The sequence below is a fragment of the Perca fluviatilis genome, chromosome 3 (genome assembly GCF_010015445.1).
Source record: "Perca fluviatilis chromosome 3, GENO_Pfluv_1.0, whole genome shotgun sequence".
In the NCBI taxonomy this organism is placed as follows: domain Eukaryota; kingdom Metazoa; phylum Chordata; class Actinopteri; order Perciformes; family Percidae; genus Perca; species Perca fluviatilis.
The window spans coordinates 8,577,927-8,604,275 of NC_053114.1; the positions used below are offsets into that span (position 1 = coordinate 8,577,927).

Sequence of the window (26,349 nt, forward strand, 5' to 3'; positions counted from 1 at the left end):
AGGGCTGTCAATCGATTCAAATATTTAATTGCGATTATTTGATGATTGTCCATGGTTAACTCATGATTAATCACAAATTATTTGCAAATTTTTTCATCTGTTCTAAATGTACTTTAAAAGGGATATTTTTAAGTTTTTAATGCTCTTATCAACATGGGAGCGGACAGATAGGCTATGTTTGTTATTATTGCAATGATCCAAATCAATGACAAATGCTGTCTAGAATTTTCTCCAGAATAACCTTAGAGGTACTGTATGTCAATTTGGTCAACTCAAGCCCATCAAGCAACAACAAATGGACACGTATGCGCCCATGATACATTATCCAGATTGACCTGCCTTTGGCGAGGGGGAGAAAGGTTCTCTGCATCAGCCATATGCTTGACCAGGAAATTGGTATTTGAAACTGGACATACTCCGGTGGTAACTCAGTTCACATGGACAGTACATGCAGATAACTTTAGTCTTGTGGAGAGAAACATCTGGAAGGGCTTTGAAAATGAGCATGCCATTCAAAAGACCCTTTTCTTTAGCCATTTCTGCTCAAGGAGCTTTGTTTCTCTCCTCTTCATAGTTCTCTCTCTGTCACTCTGTCACTCGATTAATTGAGACTCTGGTTAATAGAGGAATGTGCAACGTAGTATGCAAAAATATCACAGTGTACACAATGCAAAGACAGAATGCAAGGCACTTAGTATTGCACAGTGGAGTTGAGATATGAAAAGTCACAATAAGCGGTGAAACAGAGGCAGCACGTCCCGTCCACGATGTCAAGGGTCACACACAGTAGCGTATTAAGGGTCAGACATGATCATTTGAACATTCCTGTACTACTGTGGAGGGTTTATCAAAGAAAGTCAAAAAATATCTCCACACTGTAATACATTTCTTTTCAGAACCCCATAGCGTACATCAGATTTCTTCAAGCTTCAGATTACACAACACATCCCTTATCAAGTGGGATAGCATCGGCGGGGCAGCATCCTTCCACTTCAGAAGTATCAGGCGGCGTGCAAGAAGGCTCATAAAGGCAACTACTGTGTGGAGCTTTGTTTCTGCTAGCCGTCCACAACGTTACTGCTGCATTGCTTTCTGATTTCCCAAACTACGGAGCGGCCTGAGGCCCAAATCACAGAATGCACGTGTTAATCCCATGTAAAAAAAAGAAATTGTGGCATTAATTTTAACAGCCCTAATAGATATGCTATATATTTGGTTGTAATTCATTTTTACATACCGTACATATTATTACATGATCTAATCAAAAGCCCCTTTCAGACATGCACCTTGTTACTTAAAAGTGCTGTTACTCTAGATGTAGATGATTTCCTTGTCATCATGTGCTGGACCTCCTCATGTGTGTTGTGAATGTGTTGTGTGTGTGTGTGTGTGTGTGTGTGTGTGTGTGTGTGTGTGTGTGTGTGTGTGTGTGTGTTTTTGAACTCCACAGGGCTACCTGCAGTACTCTGTCTTATTCTATGGCTACTATGGCAGGCTGAGGAAGATCGGCAGCGCAGGGTACCGGTTGCCCCTCGCCTACTTCCTGGTTGGGATGGCTGTGTTTGCCTACAGTTTCATCATTCTGTTAAGAAAGTAATCATTTCGCTCTTTACAACTCATACTGATGTGATGATGATTTGATGATGTAATAATGTGATGTAATGCCTTAGGATGACTTTATGATGACTGTTTTAGATAACGATTTGATCCTAGTGTGTCAAGTCACAAAATGTGTTGCTCATTGAAATGGACTGCCCACAGCATTTAAAACTGCAAACATAAAGAGTGAAATCAATTTATTTCAAAGGATGGCCGTAGGGCTGGGCAATATATCAATATTATATCGATATCATGATATGAGGCTAGATATCGTAATATGGCATACAGTAAGTGTTGTCTTTTCCTGGTTTTAAAGGATGGATTACCGTAAAGTGATGTCATTTTCTGAACTTACCAGACTGTTCTAGCTGTTCTATTATTTGCCTTTACACACTTAGTCATAATATCCACATTACTGATGATTATTCTCACAAATCAAATTGTGTTAATATTTTGTGAAAGCACCAAATGTCAACCCTACAATATCGTTGCAACATCGACATTGAGGTATTTGGTCAACGGTATCCTGATATTTGATTTTCTCCATATCGCCCAGCCCTAGGTTGCTGCAATCAGCAGATCTGCTCCCAGGGGTGAAGTAAATCAACACAAATCTTTTGCTCAGAGTTCACCTTTTGGAAACTTTGACATTTTGACAGTGCTGACTTTTGAGGTGACAGAGAGTTTGAGGCCTAGGGTCAGAAACAGAGGAGGCTGTTTTGGCTTATCAGTTGTGTTGCACCATCGACTTTTATATAACCAGTGTATAAACTGGTCCATGAAAGAGGCAGGAGTTAATGGTACAAATATGTGTCTTAAACAAACTACTTATTGTTTAGGGAGATCGAGCTGCTTGTAGAGTTATTGTGTCTGGCACTAGCATGTTCCTAACCAGCTGGTGTGGTAGTGGTTAGCATGCCAGCTACCATATACAGTGTATATATATATATATATATATATATATATATATATATATATATATATATATATATATATATATATACTGTATATACCGCCCACGGCTTGTGAGATGGTGTTACCTGACTCAGCAGTTTAAAGCCATTTCTAGTGTCTCCTAGAGGCAGCAATGTTCATTACACCACACAATGCAAATGCAGTGAACAGGACTGCACAACATATCTAGGAATGATACATTTTTCATTTTCTAAAGTCACTGAGGTATGATCACATTTGTGTCTGCCAGAGGGCAGGTTAAGATGTGACAAAATCATTCATACTCTACTGAACAGAAATGTCCACAGATTCCATGGAAATCTGGCCAGAGTTTGTCGAGAATCTCACTCTGAACCAAAGTGTTGGACTGACCAGCTGACTAGCATCACTCTCTTCAAAATATTGCTTTGATAATATATTGTATGGTTTTATAATATTCTCTGAATAATAATGCTTCTGCAGAATGGCAAAGAACTCTCGTCTGAGCCTGGCCAGTGCCTCGGATGAGAACTTCACGTTCTGCTGGAGAGTTTTCTGTGCCTGGGATTACCTGATAGGAAACCCGGAGGCTGCAGAGAGCAAAGGAGCCGCCATCGTCAACAACATCAGGGTCAGAGGCACACACACACACACACACACACACACACAACACACACACACACACACACTGCACACCCACTGGACTGTCCATATCCAGTTATGTTACCATATAGCTTTATTCACCGTCTAAGCAAGGGCATCCCTTTTCCCCTCTTGTATTTATGTATCTCTTACACTTTTCATGCACAGAACTCTATAAACCAAACATTAGCTAAGTTTCCATCCACTTGTCAATCAAATTATCTGAAGTTCGGTAAACAAACTCATGCGAATAAAGCTGGTGAAAGTGTGTTTCCATCCAACGGCTTTAAAGCGAATAAAAACCTGTGCATAATGACGTCACATGCTGTTTTGGCACTGAATCGCACAACATTCAAGCAAACATTTGCAAAGTTTTGCTAGAAAAAATGGATCGCGCCATCTACCAACAAATGATCAATATTGCACAAGTTGTTATAGTGCTTATGTGCCAGCTGATAGCGACATATCAAGCTATAATAAGAAATCAACGACGCTATCAACACATTGCTATGATGATACAGATGCAGATGCACGTAAATGCCCGATGACAACGGAGGCGGCCTGTGGTGTGGGAACGACAGCGCTCCAAGCAGTTCTGGGAGATCGTGGTTCAGAGACACTTCACGGAAACCCTTTGGTTGAAGCATTTTCGCCATTTCCTTCGCGAATTTCTGATAAATTATGGCATTTCTTAGATTTTTGCTATCTAAAATAGCCGTTATATTTTGCTCGTAAATTAAATTCAAAAAGTCTCTCGTCTCCTCGTTCGTACACTTACATCTGTCTTTGTTGACTCCCGCCATGTGTGCAAACAGAGCAGAAATACTGGGCAGAAATGAACTAAAACTTCTTCTTCTTTGTTTTGTGGCGGGTTGCAACTATAAAATGACCTAAAACTTAATCGCAATTCATTATTTATTCGGCAAATAACGTTTCCATCAGCATTTATCGCATAAGCCGTATATCGATCAAGAGAAAATCCGATGAGACCGAACTTATTTCCTTTGAGTCGATATTCATGAAATTCAATCGAATTTTACTGCTTCCATAAGGCATTTTTCATTTGATATCACTTAATTTGGAAAAAAAATTGTGGATGAAACATAGCTATTGTCACTGACTGTGTTTTACTCTGAAACTAATAACAGCAGTGCTAATGAATGCTAATAACAGCATTGGTCGTCACAACATAATACCAAATGTATTTCTGCACAGGAAGCCATTGTTGAGGAGCAGGAAAAGAAGAAGGATACCAGTCTGTAGGTGTCAGTTATTTGTTTCTTGTTTTCTCTGCATGTTCTTCTTCTTCTTCCTCCTCTGAGCTTTTCCCCCTTTTAATCGTGTTCAAACCCAGCTGGTTTGTTTTGTTCTGTTTATCTTCTCCGTTTCAGCATAGCTCGCAATCGCTAGGCACAATTGTCTGACACGTCACGACTTAGTGTTCATGGGAAATGTAGGATTAGTACCACAAGCAGTGTTGTCAGATAAAGATTAAGTTTCCAAGGCAAAGACACCAAATATCTTGGCAGAAAACTGAATTGTTGCATCGTTCCTGCAGCCGGACGATGCAAACAGACACTTTTCTTCATTCATCACCGGCTAAATTGGCTAGTAACTCAAAAAAGTTACTAGTTGCTACTAATTTTTACCCGCATTTGGCGAGTGTCACTTAAAAGCCCTGCATGTAATGTATGTAATTGAGGAATTACTGTGAAATTCCAGATTTTTGAAGATAAAGTGTGTGCTCTTTCACTGATCAATGTATTTCTGTGTCTTTGTGTTTGTTTAGGGCGGTTCTGATCAGTCTGCGTATCTTAGCCAACATCCTGGTGCTGCTGTCCCTGGCCGGCAGCATCTACATCATCTACTTTGTGGTGGACCGCTCTCAGAAACTGGAGCAGGAGAAGCCTGAGCTGACGCTGTGGGAGAAGAACGAGGTAGCAGAGCAGACATCCTCATCCTCCTCATCATTATTAGTTTGATTAGATTATTCAACATACGATACAGTTCCAGGGAATCAATGAAAGTGGAGAGGCAGAGGACAGTGTCTATCTGCATACTGTATAATACATTTTTAGTTCAAATTTGTTTTTCGGAAAAAAAGAGAACCCAAGCTCTGGGTCAGTGGCTTTTAATGTCCTCCCTCTGTGCAGGTGAGTGTGGTGGTTTCTCTCATCACCATGATTGCTCCGTCTGCCTTTGAGCTGGTGGCTCAGCTGGAGATGTACCACCCACGGACCTCGCTGCGCTTCCAGCTGGCCAGGTACTCCATCACCAAACAACTTCTGCCTAATGCAGCACTAGTCTTTATCCACGACGTTCCACTTTCGGAACCACTTCCGCCGGATGTCCCTCTTATTGGCCGGATGTCCGCTTCCTTTGTGTTGGTGTTCTAAACTCTGGTGGATTTATGAGGACTATGGTTAGCTGCTCCTCAGATCTCTGCAGGGTAAATCCAGACAGCTAGCTAGACTATCTGTCCAATCTGAGTTTTCTGTTGCACGACTAAAACAACTTACACGTTCCACCAAAACAAGTTCCTTTCCAAGGCTATTTTGCAGCAGCACCGTGGCTCCGTCTGGTGCTTAGCGCCGCCCAAGACGATTGTGATTGGTTTAAAGAAATGCCAATAAACCAGAGCACGTTTTTCTCCCATCCCGGAATGCTGTGTGGTCTAGCCAGACCCTCCTCCACAGCGCTGTGGAGGAAGTTCTGGCAAGGAGAAATTTAATGCAGCACGTAGCAGCAGAAAATCGTTTCACGTATGTATCAGGATTTCTTTTGGCGCCAATTTTAAAAATCAATTATTTTCCCCAGAATGAATTTTTTTTTTTACTAAAGAGTCACCTAAATATGTTCTGTTTCTACGTTACCGCCGACGGCGACTACATCATATCCATTTCCAGCAAAACAAAGCGAAAGCAGAAAATGCATAAGATCCATGTTATGTTCTTCTTTAAGAAATGAAATAAATGTCAGACTGACTTACTGACTGACATGTGATGTGCATTCTTCTTAGAAAACAATTAGTTTTTAGAAATGTCTCATGAAATATACTGTACATTTTTTTTCAATTTAATTTTATACTTTTTATTGATCCCCAGTGGGGGAATTACACTTATCAATATTGTCTCTAGAAGTGTATTATTCAACTTTTGTTTTTGGTAAAGAAGGGGAAAAAAATCGCGAGACTTCTAGAAATCGCAATAAATGAAAATCGCAATGCAAATCCAATCAGCACCCATGTATCGTGAAAGAATTAAAGAATCAGCCCTACTATTTAAAGTACACACTATAGTAGGTATTGCATCCCAGCTCTTACTGCACACTGACATTGGGCATGTGTTTATGTGTCTACAGAGTGCTTGTTTTATACCTGGGGAATCTCTACAGCCTTATTATTGCCCTCTTCGATAAGGTCAACAGTATGAGCTCTGCTGTGAGTATAAAACTACAAAAGAAATGCATCTGTTTTTTTGTTTACAGCCTGGGTCTTAGTTTTTTCATAGTTGTAGCCATCTTTCCTTTAAGTTCTGATAACATCAGCTTCATTCCTGAGATCTGGAGATGAGGCTGCCTCATAAAAACCGAGTCAGGTACAGCAGCGCAGCAACATGAGTGATCACAGGTTGTAACAATCCCAGTCTAAAGAGTTAGTTCACCTAGATAAAAACCAACAAACATTTTCTTACTTACCTGGAGTGAGCATTTTAGTTTCATGTACCAAGGTTTTAAGATCTCCACCTTTTGAATGTTGTGTCAGTGCCAGAAAAATGTTTGCTCTCAAAAAAGTACATTTTAAAAACATCCCATGGCAAAATGTCTTTTCAAATAGAAAAAAGGCATACTGTAGAGTGAGCCGGTCATTATTGCAAATTAGAAACCCAGCAGGGTAATACAGGACCCTGACACGAAAGAATCGAGTATTCAACAAGGCTGTGTAATAATCTAAAGCTACTGTCATCAGTGATAGTTATAACAATCTTTATTAGCAGGAAAATCATGTTACACTGTCTGGTTTTGTGTATATATATAAATTATATTTTATTACATTTTATTATTCATTATCAAGAGAAATATGCCCATTTACCTTTTTTTACTGAGATTTAAATGAGAAAATCATTGCAATCAATCTCATGTATGTGTGTTTAGTACAGAGCTTAGCAAAACGTGTCTTGTTTACACAATTTTATGTTTAACATAGTCTATGTACACGACGTTCCACTTCTGGGATTGCTCCAGTGCTGCCAGGAAATTCTGCCAGAATTTTCAGCCGGATGTCCGTCACCTTCCTCTTTCTTTGTGTTAGCGTTCTACACACTTTGGTTAACTGCTCCTCAGATCTCTGCAGGGTAAATCCAGACAGATAGTTAGACTATCTGTCCAATCTGAGTTTTCTGTTGCATGACTTAAAACAACTTTTGAACGTACACGTTCCACCAAAACAAGTTCCTTCCCGAGGCTATTTTGCAGAGACGCCGTTGCTCCGTCTGGCGCTTATCAACGCCCAAGATGATTGTGATTGGTTTAAAGAAATGGCAGTAAACCAGAGCACGTTTTTCTCCCATCCCGGAATGCTGTGTGGACTAGCCAGACCCTTCTCCGCAGCGCTGTGGAGGAAGGTCTGGCAAAGCGAGGCTATGTTAAGACATGAACACATATTTGAAAAACTACATCTTTAGATATTAGGGGTAGTTACATGCTGGAGCTATTTTCTTTTTTAAGATGGGGGTGTGGTTTCTGTCTGCTTTATTCAGTTCCACTTTGATGCTGGAACAATTTCTTTACAAGAAGCAGAGTATCCCTCCACCCAGTACTTCTGTGCAGTGTCTGTGGCCGGCTGCTGCTCACCATGAAATAATTCCAGCACTTTACTCCCCTAAAACCACAAACAGTTGTTTATACTTTTCTGTTTGTGTATGGGTTAAATGAGATTGGAGTGAGCCAGCCTGCTAGCTGTCTCAAGCTCTGCATTTAAAACACAGACATGAGATTGATATGTGTATCCTCTCATCTCACTCTTGGAAATGAAGCCATTTTCCATTATGTTGAACTGTTCCTTTTGCACCATTATGTAGCGATTACATAATAAGTTTCCCATAAAAAAAATGTGTAGCAGGGGATGGATTCTACTGTATCTGTCCCCAGGTCCCAGTGAGTCCAGGTAACTGGTCTGACTCCAGCTCCTTTCTGGCCACCATCTCTCAGCCGGAGGTAGACAGCTTCTCCACGCTGGTTTCTGACATCTCTGTCTCCGAGCATCGCAACAGCACCATAGCGACCATTGCCACGGTGCTGGTCGTTAGGAACAGCAGCGTGAGCAGCTCAGGGAGCGTCTTCAACCAGACAGCTCTGTTTGAGAAGAACACCCGCTCTCAGCAGGACCCCTGCTGGGAGACCTACGTTGGACAGGTTCCCCCTTCTGATTGCTATACTATATATACTATATTGCTATATGCTTATTCACATGGCATGTTTCTTTGTCTTTCTTTAATAGGAAGTAGGTCCATTGAAAACGTTTAAAGGTCCCATATCATGCTCATTTTCAGGTTCATACAGTATGTGTATTTTGGGTTTCTACAAGAACATGTTTACATGTTTTAATGTTAAAAAAGACCAGACTGCAGTTGCTTGATATTGCCTTCCACATTCCCCGACTGTGCTGACCGCAAGAAGCATGATACACGTTTAAGACTGGCCCCACTGACCTGTGGCCCTTTGCTGCATGTCTTCCCCCACTCTCGCCCTCCTTTTCTGTCTGCAACCGTCCTATTCATTTAAAGGCCAAAATGCCCCAAAAAATAATCTTTAAAAAAAAAAATATGATGGGGGAGGGGGAGGCAGTAATTGTATTGAAATTGAAATTTTATGATGAAGATAGATTGATTGAAGGCTGTCTCTGCCTTCTGTTGATGTACACTCCATTAAGAATTATCACTCTCTGTGTCATTCTCTTGTAAAATTTGTGACAAATTCGTCCTGTTGCAATGTCCCGGACGTGCTGTAACACCCAGTCAGAGCCAGTTTTGGCCAGGTTTGTGTGGTGACTCACATAATGAAGTGCATATGTTTTGTATATTTATATGCATGTATGTGGATGGTGTGTCTCCAGGAGATGCTGAAGCTGTCCATCATTGACATGATCTTCACGGTGGCCAGCATCCTGCTCATTGACTTCATCAGAGGGTTGGTGGTTCGCTACCTGAGTGACTGCTGCTGCTGGGATTTAGAGAGCAAGTTTGTAAGTTGTACACAAGTTGATTTTTTTATTGCAGGAAGTTACTGTTTCACAGCAAAGAAATAGTCCAGCGCATAACTCCAGTAAAACAGCGAATGGTATTGTAACGGACTGTGTTAATTATTCAGATTAATGTTAAATGTTAATGTTAAATATTAAGAGTATCACTGTTCAATACAGATTAGAGATGTTGAGTTAGACACTTAGATTTCCGCCTGTCAGTGAAGTAAACGTGAGTTTAGATGCTGTGAACCGTATACATGTCATTTTCCTATGAGAGTGAGCCGCGGGAGATCGTACACCTGTAGTTGTCTGAGAGCTAAGGGGGGTGTGGCTGTTGTTATGTCCGGCAGGAAAAGAAGGGGGTGGAAAAGTGAGAGCTAAGAGTGGGTGGCTAGGAAGGTCAGGTAACGTCAGTTGGTTTAACTGTTCTTTGTTTTTGGTGTTGGCTACAGCCTACAGTAGCCTGTATTCAGGTCAATAATAAAACCGACAGTTAATTTTTCTATACGTCTCACCGGCTGCTTATTGAGGGACGCTACAGTATGGCTTAAGCAAAAAGGATATAACATTGTAAATACTGAATTTTAAAGGTGGTGGTAGGTAGGTATTTCTCTATTTAAAAGGGACAATGCACATTAATCAACATGAGCACAGAGTCCAACATGTAAGTGTGCCAGATTTAGCCATGCAGGCTAGTTTTCATCTGCAGTTCCTAGCAGGTTGATGGCTTGTAACATTAGATAAGCCACAACAATAGAACACATAAGCATAGCCAAGTAAAATGACACAACCACTATTCCTGATCATGACAGCTGTCAGGTTGATGGCATGAAAAAAACATAGTAGCAAATACAGTAGACACAGGTAAAAGTGCATAGAAACACATTAAGACACATCAACAACAGAGAAGCACCAAGCACATAAGCACACACAGAGACACTGCTATAGCGACAAAGACAAAGACATTATTCCAGATTATGGCAGCATATTTGATTAGTCAGTAACCAATGTTTTATGGATTTGATGGATGTGATGTTCCTTAGTTCTGTGGGAATGATATTCCATGTATGTGCTGCTTGAAAGGAAAAAGGTGACTTTCCAAAACTACTTATTCTTTGGACAGAGCCATGCCAGCTGTTTCTGAGCTAATATTGAATGGACAGATAAGGGAGATGTATTGATCTTCTCGCCCTCTCCACCAGAAAGTGAATAAGCATTTTTTTCCCAAAATATCGAACTATTCCTCTAAAGGTACCCTGTGTACCTTTCTTGTAAACAAATAAAGTTTCTGTTTATCTACAGTGTTACTCAGTAAAACACATTGTGTGTCTCCTTGAGAGCCAACATGTGCTGAATGCATTTACTTATGCCTAAATGATTTGAGAGATGAACTGGGACCCACTCATAAAATCATTGCTCCAAAGTAGAGCCGCAAAGATTAACTGATTAGTTGTCAACTATTAAATAAAAAAATATTGTGATAATCGAATAATCGGTTTAAGTCATTTGTATGGGGAAAAAACGTCAAACTTTTCTGATATCAGCTAGTTTCTTCTCTCTCTCTGTGACAGTAAACTGAATATCTTTGAGTTGTGGACAAAACAGGACATTTGAGGACGTCATCTTGGGACTTTGGGAAACACTGATCCACATTTTTCACCATTTTCTGACATTTTAGAGACCAAACAACAAATCCATTCATCCAGAAAATAATCAACAGATTAATGGACAATGGAAATAATCGTTAGTAACAGCTCTATGCCACATTAATGCTTTCTCTGTCTTTTCACAGCCTGAATATGGAGAATTCAAAATAGCAGAGAATGTTTTGCATCTGATTTATAACCAAGGGATGATCTGGTAAGTCCAAAAATGTGTTTAAAATAGTTGACAGAAAATGAAATATGGAGAATATCTTTCTATTTTCTCTGTGTCACCTTGGCCTTCCCACTGTGTGTAATAGAAGATCTAACTCAAGAGTTAATAGTGTGGCCGGTGCTGACCAGTCTCTATGACCCTGTTTAAAGGAATGTGGCCCTCTGTAATCTCTCCATTACGCCTCTGTGGCTGCTCCACTGTATTTCCTCAAGTCATTTCAGAAATGTCGCCTTGCTGTAATGAACATAATGAAGTGAAACCACAAGCCACTGGATGGAATGGCTTTTCAATGGGGCGTGACCCCAGTGGCTATGTGTGTGTGTGTGTGTGTGCGTGTGTGCGTGCGTGCCTGCATGTGTGTGTGAATGACTTTCTCTCTCTTTCCTCCAGGATGGGAGCGTTTTTCTCTCCCTGTCTCCCTGCCTTCAACGTGTTAAAGCTGATTGGTCTGATGTATCTGAGGAGCTGGGCCGTCCTCACCTGCAATGTCCCCCATCAGCAGGTGTTCCGAGCCTCCAGGTCTGACACACACACACACACACACACACACACACACACATGCACGCACACATGCACAGAGGGCAGTACAGCATACAGCTGGGAGTAAATGTGAGCCATTTAATGCAGTCGTGCTGGAGGAGAGAGTGACTGATACTGACAGGTTGCTGGTAGTAAAGAAGGCTGCGTGTGAACATTTCTGTTGGTGATAATATACATTTTGTTTTAGTAGTCTAGCGTTCCTGGCCTCAAACAAGAAATGCGACAATAGGAGATTTGTTGTCCCTTGTGGGTGGTAATGTATAATCAAAGCTGAATACTGTCTTTAAAATGTTCATCACACACACTGGAGCACCGCCCCCCAACATGACCGTATATTACTGCGTAAATGAGGAATTTTGTCTGGGTGAAAACAGACAGCAGTGGCTCTTTATTCCTGGGGATTGTTTTGTGATTGTGAGTGACTGAGAACTGCCTTCGAAGAAAATGGAAGCATAATTCAGAAAATGTTCATCATGCACAGTGAAAAACGTGGACTTCTGTCCAAGGATGTGGTTAGGTTAGCCAACTTAGCATAAAGATTGGAATCAGGGGAAAACAGCTAACTTGGCTCAGTTAAAAGCATTCTTTGAGAATGGTGTGTGGGTTCAGCCCTACAAGTGATCACTTTCACATTACACATTTGATTTTTTGTGGATCCATTATTAAGTGTATGTATGTAGATGTAACACCTCCCGGGCGCGGGTCAGTGTTGACAGTTAATGTATCCTAAACAAAAGGATAAGTGAGACAACGATGCCGTTCAATGTAGCTGCTCTCATCAGAATGAGCGATAACGGGCAGCTTCCCAGAAGTCCACAGTCGATGCAGAACGTAAGGTCTCACACCCAAAAAGGTGAAATGCTGCTGCACATTATAATTACTTTGACATAAACTTAACAAAACAAAAATGTGATCATACATTTTTATATGATCTAAATAAAATCAAAGGTTTTCTGATCCTAGGTCAGTGATACAATTCCAGTGTACTGTTGAGTCCCCTTCCTTGCTTTAGCTGCTGTACTCATGTCAGGAGATGTTGTGATCACTCTCACTGGCTGTTAAAGGAAGCCCTGGGGGAGCCATTTCTATTCTCGGCCAAGTGTGGATGGTGTGTGGTCAGTGTTGTGTGGTAAAAGGGTCCGACCCCTTGGACAGGGTTGATGGTTCAGATTAGGGCTGGGCCATATGGAAAAATCAAATATGACGACAGTTTTGACCAAATACATCCAGGGCGATATTGTAGGGTTGATTATTGGTGCTTTCACAAAATAGTTTGATAAATACTGTATATATAGATCACCAATAATGTGGATATAATGACTAAGTGGGTAAAAGCAGAACAGAGTGGCAAATTCAGAAAATGACATCACTTTACTGTAATGCGTATTAAATTTTGGATATCGTTTTGCCTTTTCCTGGTTTTAAAAGCTTAAAACCAGGAAAAGGCAAAACGATATCCAAAATTTAATACGATATCTAGCCTCATATATTGATATATATTGCCCAACCCTAGTTTGGATCCTCCAACAACTTTTCCTTTTTCAAACACTTTTTGCTGTATCTATTGAAAGTCTCATAAAGTCCCCCCCAAAAACCCACTAGATTCAGGCAGTCTTAGTCTTGCATTGCCAGACCTTCCTCCACGGCGCTGTGGAGGAAGAACGTGCTCTGGTTAATTGGCATTTACCTGTGCTCAAATTTTAAACAGATTCCGAAATTGGACACTGGTATTTCCTGTGACTGCTTCTGAACCAGAATTGAAAGCACTTGCTTTGGGTTTAAAGATGGCTGATTTGCCCAGAGGCAATTGTATTGTATTGCCACAATGATGTTTCGGGCAAGAAGCCCGTTCTTCAACGTGTTTCTCAGGCAATCTCAAACAATATAGCTACACAGGTGTGGTTAACTATAGGTACCCAAAACCAGCACATCAAATGTCCCATTCATTCATTTAAAACTACATTTAGATTTCACTAGTAATGCAAGCTAATTCTTTATGTTCTGCTTGCATATACAACCTTTTTCTTTCAACAGGATGTTTTTTTAGAAAGTAGTGGACCTACTGGGTTTCCACCCAATGAACAGAATACAGTAGCTTAGGCTCATTTTCCGACATAGAATTTCTGCTGCATTTTGCGGAATATTTTAACAGATTGCTCTAAAAGCAACAGTAGAGCAAAAGTCTGGAAACAGCAGTAATGTGAACATGTGAAGCTAATTTTGAAACCTCCATGTTGTCTTTGCCTTGCCTTTTTTAGATCAAACAATTTCTACCTGGCTATGCTGCTTTTCATGCTGTTTCTGTGTATGCTGCCCACCATCGTCGCCATAGTGAGATACAGACCATCACAGCACTGTGGACCATTCAGGTAAACACAGTTTATATAGTATCAGAATATGTGTGTTGTTTAGAGGAACTGTTGTGACTTATATTCCATATCAATAGAAGGATGTCCCAAAACCTGTAAAGGCTGTTTGGCTCATAGACTGTAAAAAAAAATATGGACAAAGCTTTTGGGTCGGAAAAATGAAGTCAATGCTGAGGCTCCTAAAAAGCTACATTCTCTCTAATTTTGACTCCACTGAAAATAACCGTACTTCTCACTTGATTTGTTACCTCAGTAAACACTTTCATAATGAGTTTATGGCCTCAATCGCTAGGTTCAAGTCTTCTTCAATACAGATTGATGTTCATTTTGTAAATTATGGTCCGATTTATTTTGAGATAGACGAAAAAGCAGGGGATGCTTTAGGACCTGTCAATCAGGACAGAGGTTTAGCAATGCTAACCATGCTAACACTGTGGACATTAAAATAGTCCTGACGTTATTTTTGGCGATTGTCCGTGTTTTCATCTTAAATTTTGACTCTCACACTGTGTATTTTCACTTTATCAATGTTAATTGGGACATTTTGGTCGCCGAAAAATGTCTTGTTTACTGTTCGGTAGCACCTTGTCAACCAAAGCTGGCTACCTAGCGCTAGCGTTAGCTGGTGACTTAAGGGAAAGTACGGTATGTCGATTTTCTGTACTGTTGTACGTGCAGATGAATGGTGCCAGTACCCGGAGGTCTGCGTTTACCTGCCGGTAAATCTTCACTGGATGACTTGCATCAGAAAGGTTGAAAATCAGCAACTTAACTTCTTTAGTGTTTAGCTTAGCGCAGCACCATTGAAACCATAGATGCACTGGCTTAGCCGGGTCATCCTCTTCAGCTCTGCCCTTTTGTCCAAATATGGTCACTTCTGGCTACAAAATACCAAGATGGCAAAAATGCAAACTGGCTTCAAAACGGCAGTCCACAAACCAATGGGTGGCGTTACTGATAGTACATCCATTATTTTTACAGTCTATGGTTTGGACCAGTCTCGAATTGGGCAAGAGCAAATTACCAGATTATCCTCTAGTGTGTAAATCTGTTTGCATTTGGCAGTCTGGGTTATGTGCATAAATTGGTGTTAAGGTTTCTGCAGATGACAATTATGTAGGGTGACCAGACGTCACAAAAAATTCAGGACAGTCCCGAAATCCAAGCAGTTGTCCCGAATCCTGAATCCTTCCCTAATTGTCCCGAAAATTTGAGCAAAGTCTCGAGCAGACTCTCGAGTAGTTATAGTCTGATAGAACATTAAAAACTGTTCATGGTGATTGAGTCGTCCTGCAGCCAGCTCCCGGTCCGGCAGATGGTCCAGGGCGCTCTGCCAGCGACCCACTTCCAAAATGTTCTGAAAGTCCTCCTCGTCTCCAAAATAAAAGCCCCCATCTAGTGATAGACCGATTTTATCGGCCGGCCGATATTTGCGTTTTTACGTGTATCGGCATCGGCCGATATGCGGCTGCTGCGTTCGCCGATAGTTTTTTCCCGGCATTATTTACAGACAGGCGTCAACAGGCAGATCTGTGTTGCTGGAGACGCTGCAGTTCACGTGCAGACCATGCGCTGTCCCTCCACCACTAGCACCATGGCAGTCTTAAATTACAAATCAAGCACTTTATTTCAATGGCTACTTTTCAGGTTTATTGTTTTCTTAAATTATTGCTGTGTTGACAATGGACATTTTGTGATGACCTGATTATATCTGTCTTAGAATATGTCAGCAAGCAATGCATCATCAAGGCTGTGTTGTAGATGTTGATGAAAGCCTTTTACCCTTGCACAGTTAACCATATGCAGTGCACCCATCCAGATGATGCACATTGCACACATAATTTGGGTGATATGAATGTAAGATGATTGCAGAAGCGACACTGATCTGTGTTTTTGGTTATTATTTTTAAAGAAATGGAAGAGCAGATTCCGAAAACAAATCCAGTGTGGCAGGGTTTACATTTTTATGATGTAAATTGAGGGAGCAAAAGCAGTATTGGCTACAAATATCGGCTCAAGAAAATCGGTAGCCCGTATCGGTCATCGACTAAGGCTGATGAAAAGAAATCTGTATCGGCACTAAAAAAATCCATATCGGTCGATCCCTACCCCCATCCCCATCGGGAGACAACAGGCATCACAGCTGAGGGACACCACAATCTGTGGTTGCAATACTTAACCAAAGGATAATTACAAAAAATATAACCTTTTTGTCCCCTTTTTTATGTTATAGAGTAGATGAAGAGAGCGCAAGTTGCAGCCATGAGGCCAGGGAAAGTGTACGTGCAGGCAGAGTAATTGGATTGGATGTGCTGATGTCAAAGCGCATTGGGTTTGTTTTATTTGTTTGATAATGACACTTGAGTTCATGATTTTAATGATTTTTTATTTGTATTTTCGGGTTTACATTCCTGAATAAAAATAATAAATCATTTTGGTCCCGAATTTTACCCATTCTCATCTGGTCACCCTACATTTATGCCAAGGGGAAAAGCCAATATATTCGCTAGATTCTGCTGTTTATTCAATAATACATTTGAAGTAGGAGCTGTTACCTGCACCCTTAGGTGTGGTCGTGTTTATATTGTTTCTACATGTTAACTTAAAGTATTTAAATGTGTGTTTCAGTGGTCAAGAGAAGATATATGACATCATCTCTGAAACAGTGGCCAATGACTTCCCCCTGTGGTTCAGTAAAGTGATGAGTTACGTCACTAGCCCTGTCGTAGTGCTGCCGGCACTGCTGCTGCTGTTGTAAGACCACAAACACACACACACACACACACACACACACACACACACACACACACACACACACACACACACACACACACACACACACACACACACACACACACACACACGTGCCATCTTGACTGTTGCCCCTGTGTGTTTCAGCATGCTGATATACTATCTCCAGGCCATAGCCAGATCCCTCAAATTCACCAACAACCAGCTGAGAATGCAGCTCCAGACTGTGAGTTTCTGAGTTTCATTCTTTCATGTATACCTTGTAGGACTGACTCAAAATATGTCTACATCGCTCTCAATCATAGCATTTGCTTTTAATCCACTTTGGTGGCCTTATATGACAGGAAGAATACGGTATGGAAGTTAGCAGGAAAGAATGACCAGTTACAAGTGATAATTGGACAGTAATTGGAGCGGTCTTCAGCCTTGAGCCATGGCTGTATAATAAGACCTGGATACAGCGTTCAAGGCAGAGCCCCGTCTGTCCTGTAAAAGTTGCTCAGTGGCGCATGAGGCCAAAAAAGTTCAACTGACGCGTCTAAAATGACCAGGATGATCGGCAATGCTTCTGCACTGTGCGGCCCATAGAGCAGGAGCACTAGAGACCTCCGCTAGTCAAGCTGCTACTTCCTGTTGAGCGCACCGCTAACTTGAATGGTGATTAAACGATTCAATCGTGCAGCTCTTCTAGATCAAATTCTGATAGTGAAACGAGTCATTTCGTGGGGTTTGTGATGCTTGAAAAAATGTATCCACTGATTTACAGACGTCTCTTTCACCATGTAAGTCTATGGGAAAAAAAGTGTTATTGGGCCAGAGGAAGTTGTAATTCCACTATATGGCCACTATGCCAAAGTGGCTTCAAATCCCAGAGCACTTCCTGGGGTCCTGCCTTGAGCATGTAGAGATCTTTCTAGGTACATAACACTAGAGGCAGAACGTCACTGGATTTTAATGCTTATGAATCTAATTGTGTGATGGATCCCTTGAAGTTGGTCATTAAATAATTTGCCCAAGATTTGTACTGAGCAGACATTTTACAGTTTAAAGATAAACCAGTGCTCTCGGGTGGAAAAACCTAATCTAATGGCCACAAAATTGATCTCAATAATTTGATAAGTCGATTGACAGAACATTAATCAGCAACAATTTTGATAAGTGAATTATCATTTTAAGTAATGTTGTAAGCAAAGAATGCGGAAAATAATTAACGGTTTAAAACTGAATCTGTCTAGGAGCGGACCGAGGACAAGAAGAAAGTCTTCCAGATGGCTGCAGGTATCTCTGGTGTTTATTCCGTTTTTTTCTGTGTGTAGGTTTATTATTATTTCTTGTCGTGTAACATTTACCCTTACCGTAGCAAGGCTGCAGGCTCCAGAGGCTGCGGTGGACAAAAAGCCAGATGAGCAAGAGAGTGACATCACGAGCCAGGAGGCCTCCATTCACACTCCATCTCCCCGACGCAACGGCAGCGTCACAAACTTCAACTCCCCTGTTCGTCGTGGTAACAGCATCCGCACCATCACCCAATCAGCGTCCAGGGCGGACCTGAACAGAGGAAGGGGGGCTGGATCTGTCAGAAGTCCAACAGTGACCATACTGCCCAAACACAGGCCGGAGCACGTTCCTAACAGGTCGGACACACATTTTATATTGGTTTAGCCAATCAGGTTGACTTAAAGACAACAGGCGACCTCTAGAGCCCACTTCAGAACCAAAGATTCGCGACGAGACAAAACCGTTTTAGAACGTCACAGAGAAAAGTTGCAGCGGTCTCAGCTCGACTCAGACCAGCTGATGGTGTGGCTGCGATTCAGCTGGTCCAGTCTCCAGAGGCTGGTTTTAGAACGTAAGAGACGTCACCTGTTTCAACAGCCAATAGAGAAGTCAGCTGGTAAAGTCAGCTACAATAAAATGATCCATAATCCATTTTATTTCTGTCACAAATGGTTAACGGAGGCTCAACGTGCGCCCGCAAGCACGTACGGTGGAGTGAGCTAGAGAGTGACTGAAGAGAGGGAGCACCTAGGACAAAGCAGAGAATAGGAGAAATAAAACGTGTTTTCGCCGATTCATCACTAGAAATGTAACTGTAGCAAGCACCTCACTAGCACTAACGTTATCCACAATCATATTTAGACGCAACAATCAATATAATTAGCTACAAAAAGCCTGGAAGTCGGGAGTTAGGACGGAAGTACAACGAGTCGTTGCTATGGAGATGACACACCGTGTCGTCTTGCCTCTTTGGTGTGAACTGGCAGGTTTTAAAACACTGCATACCGACGGGTTGCAAGTACTTGCATGTTTCAACTCGTCTCGTCGTGAATCTTTGGTCTGAACTGGGCTTTTTGTGATGGATGCAACTTTATTGATTAGGAATTTTCTTTGTAGAATTGTTCAGTAGTGGAATCGATAGGACTGATAATGACTGATCTTAGAAGTTACGTTTTTCGTTTTTACTAAAGCAGCACTTAACAGCGAGTGCACGTGCATTACGTTAAGAGCTTCTTCTTTTTTTTAAAGATTAACAGCTTTTATTTTGTTTTCAACAAAACACAAAACATACAGCTCACAACATGAACACATCCCCTCCCCCCCCCCACTCATCATCACCACTTCCTTAGACAAAAATGAAGACGAAGATGAAATAACTATAAAATTCAAGACAATACAAATAACAACAAAATAGATAACTGTAAACCAAATAAACATATTATGTATATGTGATAAAAGCACATAGTAAACCCGTCTCCACAGTACATCTGGTAAACAGTTTATATGACATCTTTTCAAACGCCGCCACTTTAGCCAATTTACAAGCCCACTCCTGGATTGGCGGCACCCCTTCATTCCTCCATCCCCTTAAATGAATCATCATGAAACTAGTCTGGACCCAGCTTCTTATGTGCTTATCTATCCCGTTTCGATTGACTCATCTCCCAGAACAAATCATCTTGGGCTGAATGGAACCTTGGGTCCCTGCAATCCAAAATAGGTTATCATGAATCCCAGTCCAAAATTCCTGGACCTTATCACAGGACCATAGGGCATGAAGTAATTGGCCGTCCTCTATCTTTCATTTCCAACAATTTGTTGTGTCTTTCAGACCAAGTCTGAACAATCTGGAGGGAGTCCAATAGAAGCGATGCATAATCTTGAACTGAATGAGGCGCACCCTCACATCGTGTATTCTGTCCCACTTCTCATCATCCAGTGTAATACTCAGATCCCTTTTCCGTGTCTTATGAGGGCTGACCAAGATCCATCCCCCAGGTTCTGCATAAGCATATAAATAATACCCAGAAGCCTCATTTTTCCATATTTCATGAACACCTTATCTAAAGATTCTGCTGCCTTCGGGGCCGAAGAACTGGATCCAAAAATCCCCATTAACAGATGGCGAAGTTGCTAATATTGAAAATATTGAAACCTAGGGATTCCGAATTGCTGTAGCACATCCTCAAAGGATGTCATGTTAAGAGCTTCTTAAAGGTCCCATGACATGGTGCTCTTTGGATGTTTTTATATAGACCTTAGTGATCCCCTAAAACTGTATCTGAAGTCTCTTTCCCGAAATTCAGCCTTGGTGCAGAATTACAGCCACTAGAGCCAGTCCCACAATGAGCTTTCCTTAGTATGTGCCATTTCTGTGTCTGTAGCTATTGAGGAGGAGAGAGGGGGGGGGCAAGGTGGAGAGTGGGGGTGTGGCCTTGACCAACTGCCACTTTGCTCGTTTGAAAGCCATGATGTCTCTCTTTCTCATGGGAGGGCCAAATTCTCTGGGCGGGCAAAGCAGAGAAAGGGGAGGTAACCTTGCTCCTTATGAGCTCATAAGGAGCAAGATTCCAGATCGGCCCATCTGAGCTTTTATTTTCTCAAAGGCAGAGCAGGATACCCAGGGCTCGGTTTACACCTATCACCATTTCTAGCCACTGGGGGACCATAGGCAGGCTGGGGGAACGCATATTAATGTTAAAAAAACTCATAAAGTGACATTTTCATGCCATAGGACCTTTAATATCGGCTGTGTATGGTACTGAAGATGATGTGGAATGGTGTTGAAAACAACACAAATGAATGATTGCTACCTGGAATTGTTCGGTATGAAAACAAAACTTATTGTGCAGTAAACGGTTTACAGCTTGCTGGCCTTTATAATTCATGTTTCTAGGTGGAAGTCAGTTAAAGAAGGCAACTTTGATTGATTACGCTGCTGCTGGAGATAGATGTTACTATTAAGCTCGTCCTAAACCTAGTAATCGTTCCTATCGATTTCATGAATAAATAATAAAAATGCAAGAGTAAAACAGAAGTCTTTGGTTCCTCCTGCAGGTTCCAGATCTTCTTAAGATGCTTTTTCATTGATCGTTTTTAAGATTTGCATTTGCAATGCTTTTGGGAAACACTTTTTAAAGCCTAAGAACATTCGTAAGATGGAATTCACGATAATCTTATCCTTGCGATGCTTTTGGGAAATAAGGCCCTGGCCTACAGCTGAATATCGACCAGGTATTGGTCAGTAACACTCAACAAAATTGGTCTGTAAAATACCCACGTCACAGTTGGTCTTTTTGAACAGTTTAAAGACATTCTTTACCTTTTCAAACATACAAATGCTAGTGTTTCTTAGTTTGTCCAAGTGTAAATAGTGGGCCATATATGCCAACAGCAAAGTTTGCTGTCAGGGCAACTCTGAATTAAATTAACACACTTGATTAATGTAAATGAGCTTCAGCTGACTTTATTTGATAGTGACAGTTAATTAAATTTAAATTGGGACTCCTGTTATCTGAAAAATTAAACTCTTAAAAAATATAGCCATTTTGATGAAAAAGTGATCCATTGTTCAGCCCTAATTTGTACTTACTTTAGTATTTACCTGGGTTTTCTAAATGCTGTCTCAGTTTCTTTTCCATTATGAAGAATAATATTCTGTGGGAAGCACTGACTACTTGTAAGTTGTGTAAAGTTTTTTGGCATGAAAACTGTCAAATTTAAACCTGTTGAATATTGGCTTTAAATGACTGTACCAGCACTATTTTGCATGTTTAAGAACATTTTGTACAAATAGCATTTACTGTGCATTACATCACTGCTGTGCTGACCAATATACAAATCATAAGTTTGTTATTTTTGTTTTTTTAAGCTTCCACATAGCCATTGGTTGTCATTCATTTCAGTACTTTTAACAGTCTTTACCCATCTCAGTGAACATCATGTCTCCTATATTTTTTTCAAAATGATGTGTTGCAATGCAGTGCAAGCATTTCAAATAAGTCCATGCTTTTTAATAACATTATGATAATATACCAACAATATTACATACTGATATGCCATATACAAGCTCATTCTGATGTGTTGTCCTTTCTCATAACAGACCACCGCCCTTCTTCGGTGGCCCTAGTGGGACCTGCAGGTCCAAGTCCTACCACCACATGGCGTACAATCCCCCAGCTCGCTATTCTGACAAGATCCACTCTGACCCCCTGTACAGGAAGACCATACGCTCCATACATCCGGTCGAGGCTGCCGGGATCATCACTGCGCAGAGTTATGGAGGACGGCGCGGCCCCACCACCCGCTACGTGATCGTCAACGAGCACGATCCCCGGAAGAAGCTGCTGCGCTCGGCCACACGGGTCCCGCGCCATTACCTCATGGAGGAGCCCGCAGAGATCCTGGAGCTGTACCCACGCAACTTCAAACGCTACCCGCCGCGCACTGCTCACCGCCAACCGCATCCTCACCGGCCCCAGCCATCGCAGCCACATCTGAGCGAAGAGGAAGAGGAGGAGGATAAGGGAAAAGGCAGGAGAAGGCTGTCGCTGGGGAAGACTCATCGGCCCCGTTCCCTCTCTGACCTCCACCAGCCGGCGCACTTCTACATCGGGGACCGCGGGGAGAGCCACGCGTCAATGGCTAAAGACAGACACACTGCTCGAGGAAGATGTGGCGCGCAGGAAGAGGATGAAGAGGAGGAGGATGTCGAAATGGACTGGGGCGGTTTAGAGTCACACTCCCAGTCCCAGACCAGTTTGAGAGGAGCAGACTCTCTGCTTGTGCGAAGCAGGCGTCACATCCATTCCCCAGGAAGACACTGTCAGTCCCCAGCCCGGACCAGGCACATGGAGGCTTATGTGAAGCCCAAGACGAGACCAAAGCTGGAGACCCCACTGACCGAGTCCGACTCAGCGTCCCTGGCCTCCAGCAGTGACCAGCAGAACAGCAGCACTGACCAGTACATTCAGGTCATCCACAACAAGGAGCACTATCTCAAGTCCAGTGCTAGGCAAGGAAAGCTTGGCAAAAAGAAGTCCAAAACCAGCTTTGATCTAAATGTCACTGAGTCCAATGACCTGGTCTGCTCCAATGTGTGACATCTCCTTTGCTAAAATGATGTATTCTGGTCAAATGTTTTTCAAAATATGATAGAAATATACACTTAGCGTTATTAAAACATTGCATTGAAAGCACAGAAAATATATTATTACAGTATAAATGTGATTTCTTTCCCCTATGTGTGTTGTCTTGTATCATTTTGAAACAACTGTCAGCACGTGTTGGTATTGCAATGTGTATATTCAAACCATACTACATTGACGCTATTAGTGTAACATCAGCTGTGAACACAAATACAGTTTACATAATTACACTTGCTTCCCACACAGCATATAATAGTAATCTCCCATTGATCAGACACTGAGGGCCCTATTTCAATGATCTAAGTGAATGGCGTGAAGCGCAGGGCACAGGTGTGTTTTTAGGGCTTGTCCAAATCCACTTTTGCTAGTTTGACGGCGGAAAAAAGGGTCTGTGCGCAAGGCGCATGGTTCAAAAGGGTTGTACTTAATGTCTTCATTAATTCATAGGTGTGTTTTGGGCGTAACATGCAATAAACCAATCAGAATGTCATCTCTCATTTCATTTAAAAGCCAGGCGCGTTTGTACCTTGGCGCATTGATATTATGATGCCGGATTTGCACCAATCTTTTGCATAGTTTGTGTGCTGCTGCGCGTCCCTGTGTGTGTATGTAACAAGCATAGTGTGCATAAGCCTAGGCACATTTTACTAATGCCCTGTTCAAATAACAATGAAATGCTGCACTATTGACTTTGGACCAGGTTTTTGTTGATCAATGGCGCGATCACTTTCCGCTGCCTCAAGATAGCAATCTGCCAAGAATTCACCTGAACACACCTCCCTGTAAGACCAGCACGCCCATGGGCGCAAAGATGGGCGCGGGTGAATTTGCTATTTAAACGACGTGGGCTCTGGACGGTCTTAAAATAGCAAAGACACTTGCATCGGGCTTTGCACCGCGCTGCGCCGGGTGCAAGATAGGGCCCTGAGTAAGCAGCTAGTGGCTGGCGGATCGATCCAAATATGGATATAGTATCGATCTCATTACACTGGTATTGATCAATATCAATACCAGTGTAATGAGATCGATACCTGGCAGCGGCCAGCACCACACACACACACACACACACACACACACACACACAAGCAGGACAGAGACGAATGGCAGAGAGGAAGATGTGTGGCTATATTTTCAGGCCAAAAATGAAACAACAGCAAGATGTAAAATTTGTAAAAAGGCTGTAAGATACAGTGTTAAACACAACAAATGTACAAATGTATCGCACTTCTCTGACTGGCTGGTTTGAGCAACCCCTCGACTCTGCGTTGTGTGTAGAATGACGATTGATGAGTGGGAGACTCGTTGATCTTTATGCTGCGATGGGCCCGTTTATTATCTGAATAGGAACAGAGTATGTACTGGTCAGTCATACAGTTTGCTCACAATAGCTTACGGCTCATAGTAGCTTGCGGCTTAATTTGACTCAACACGGGAAACCTCACCCGGAAAGGATTGACAGATTGATAGCTCTTACTGTAATGTCTACAAAAGAATAGAATGTTATTTTAGCACAGAGGCTAGCTAGAAAGTAGCCTGGTCCTACCAGACTCTCGTACATCTGGCCACTCTCCATTGACAAGTGTTAACTTCCTTGAAGGCGGGTACTCTGTTGAAGTTTAAAACTATTGGATCTGCCCAGAACCACTCTGGATCTGCCATAAGCAATCGCTAACATTTGGTCATGACATCCGCTTAGCATCGCTAGCGTTCGCTTTAGCCAACTCCTTCACCACTAACTCAAACTTTTCCCGAACCCCATGGGGAGGAGGGCCACAACATCATGGCCACCAACAAAACTCAGCAAAGATTGTTCTTGCTCGGGCTTTAACTTCTGGATATTCGGCAGCGTTGCCACAATGGACCGAATGGCTTCGCTCGCATCTTTCTCCGCCGCCATTACGGAATTACACCTCAAACTAGCGCACAACCTCAACGTCATCCTTCTCAGCCACTCCCTATGTTCGCTGATTGGACTGGTAAAGATTTGACCGGATAAAAACCAAGAATATACCGCAAACCCAGACGGAGTACTGAAGGAAAATGAAAATTGAGTGGAATTACGTAGGAGGGCGGAGCCACGCTAGCTAGAAAGTGCATTATGCCGCTATTTTAACATTCTGGCACGTACAACAATCCACTTGTAACTCTTATTATTGATATGTTCATAAATCACAGTGCACATATGTTCATACAATTAATATACGGACATAAATACATACACAATATTTGCACTCCGTGCTGTACTCAGCAACTCACCTTGGGCACGTCTCTCATAACTGGCAATAAATACACAACAGCTAGCTAGTGGCATTTCTACTGCAGAGAGAGGGCGCCCTTGAGCTAATAATTCTACATTGATATTAAATAACAATAATGGCAAGTGGAATGGCATAATATATAAACCCTGTTACATGAAAATTCGGTCCTGGGTTTTCACTTATTAATAATCCAAAGGAAAAAAATCACAAAAACACTTAAAGGTCATGAAAATTCATTCAGATTTAGCAATTTGATGATGAATCCACCTTAATAATTAAAAAGTATCAGAATCGGTGATACTGGCCCTGTATTTATTTGGTATCGGATCGATAACAAATTTTGCAGTATCGCACACCACTATTAAGCAGCATTTCAGAAGGAAAGAAGTGACCACTACAATTCCCAGCTTGCAATGCTGCAAACAGCGTGGACTCCAGTCGCAGGTGCGTGACATACATGATTGCAATAAAGAGTCAGGCGCCGGTGTGGCGCGTTTGCCTTCAAAATAAGATAGATGGAACATTTTCGCTTGATTACATGTTTTGCTGTGTACATACCAATAGTAAAATACGTGATTAAATCACTGAATATTGTTGAAAGTATACTGAAAACTAGTATAGCAAATGGTACATTTTCATAAACGCTTACGTTTGTAAAAAGGGGTTTTCTTTTGAAAGCTATAAACGGAAGTGCATTTTTTCTAGCTGATTTG

At 41.8% G+C, this 26,349-nt stretch overlaps 1 protein-coding gene across 5 annotated transcripts in view; it reads left to right on the top strand.

Moving 5' to 3' along the window:
- Positions 1-23,752, top strand: part of LOC120556467 (transmembrane channel-like protein 3) — a 56,418-nt gene extending 32,666 nt beyond the window's left edge. For 2 of the 5 annotated variants that reach the window (XM_039796114.1, XM_039796115.1), the window contains exons 7-22: positions 1,451-1,593; positions 3,016-3,163; positions 4,390-4,433; positions 4,964-5,111; positions 5,328-5,437; positions 6,535-6,613; positions 8,323-8,586; positions 9,287-9,415; positions 11,208-11,275; positions 11,684-11,812; positions 14,092-14,202; positions 16,831-16,956; positions 17,101-17,179; positions 18,189-18,231; positions 18,314-18,587; positions 22,334-23,750. In XM_039796114.1, coding sequence (XP_039652048.1) covers positions 1,451-1,593; positions 3,016-3,163; positions 4,390-4,433; positions 4,964-5,111; positions 5,328-5,437; positions 6,535-6,613; positions 8,323-8,586; positions 9,287-9,415; positions 11,208-11,275; positions 11,684-11,812; positions 14,092-14,202; positions 16,831-16,956; positions 17,101-17,179; positions 18,189-18,231; positions 18,314-18,587; positions 22,334-23,333 — 2,895 coding nt within the window. In that variant the 3' untranslated portion in view covers positions 23,334-23,750. Of the gene's footprint in view, positions 1-1,450; positions 1,594-3,015; positions 3,164-4,389; positions 4,434-4,963; positions 5,112-5,327; positions 5,438-6,534; positions 6,614-8,322; positions 8,587-9,286; positions 9,416-11,207; positions 11,276-11,683; positions 11,813-14,091; positions 14,203-16,830; positions 16,957-17,100; positions 17,180-18,188; positions 18,232-18,313; positions 18,588-22,333 lie in introns of all 5 variants that reach the window. The other 3 variants (XM_039796111.1, XM_039796112.1, XM_039796113.1) reach the window with 2 other exon arrangements.
- Positions 23,753-26,349: the final 2,597 nt, after the last annotated feature.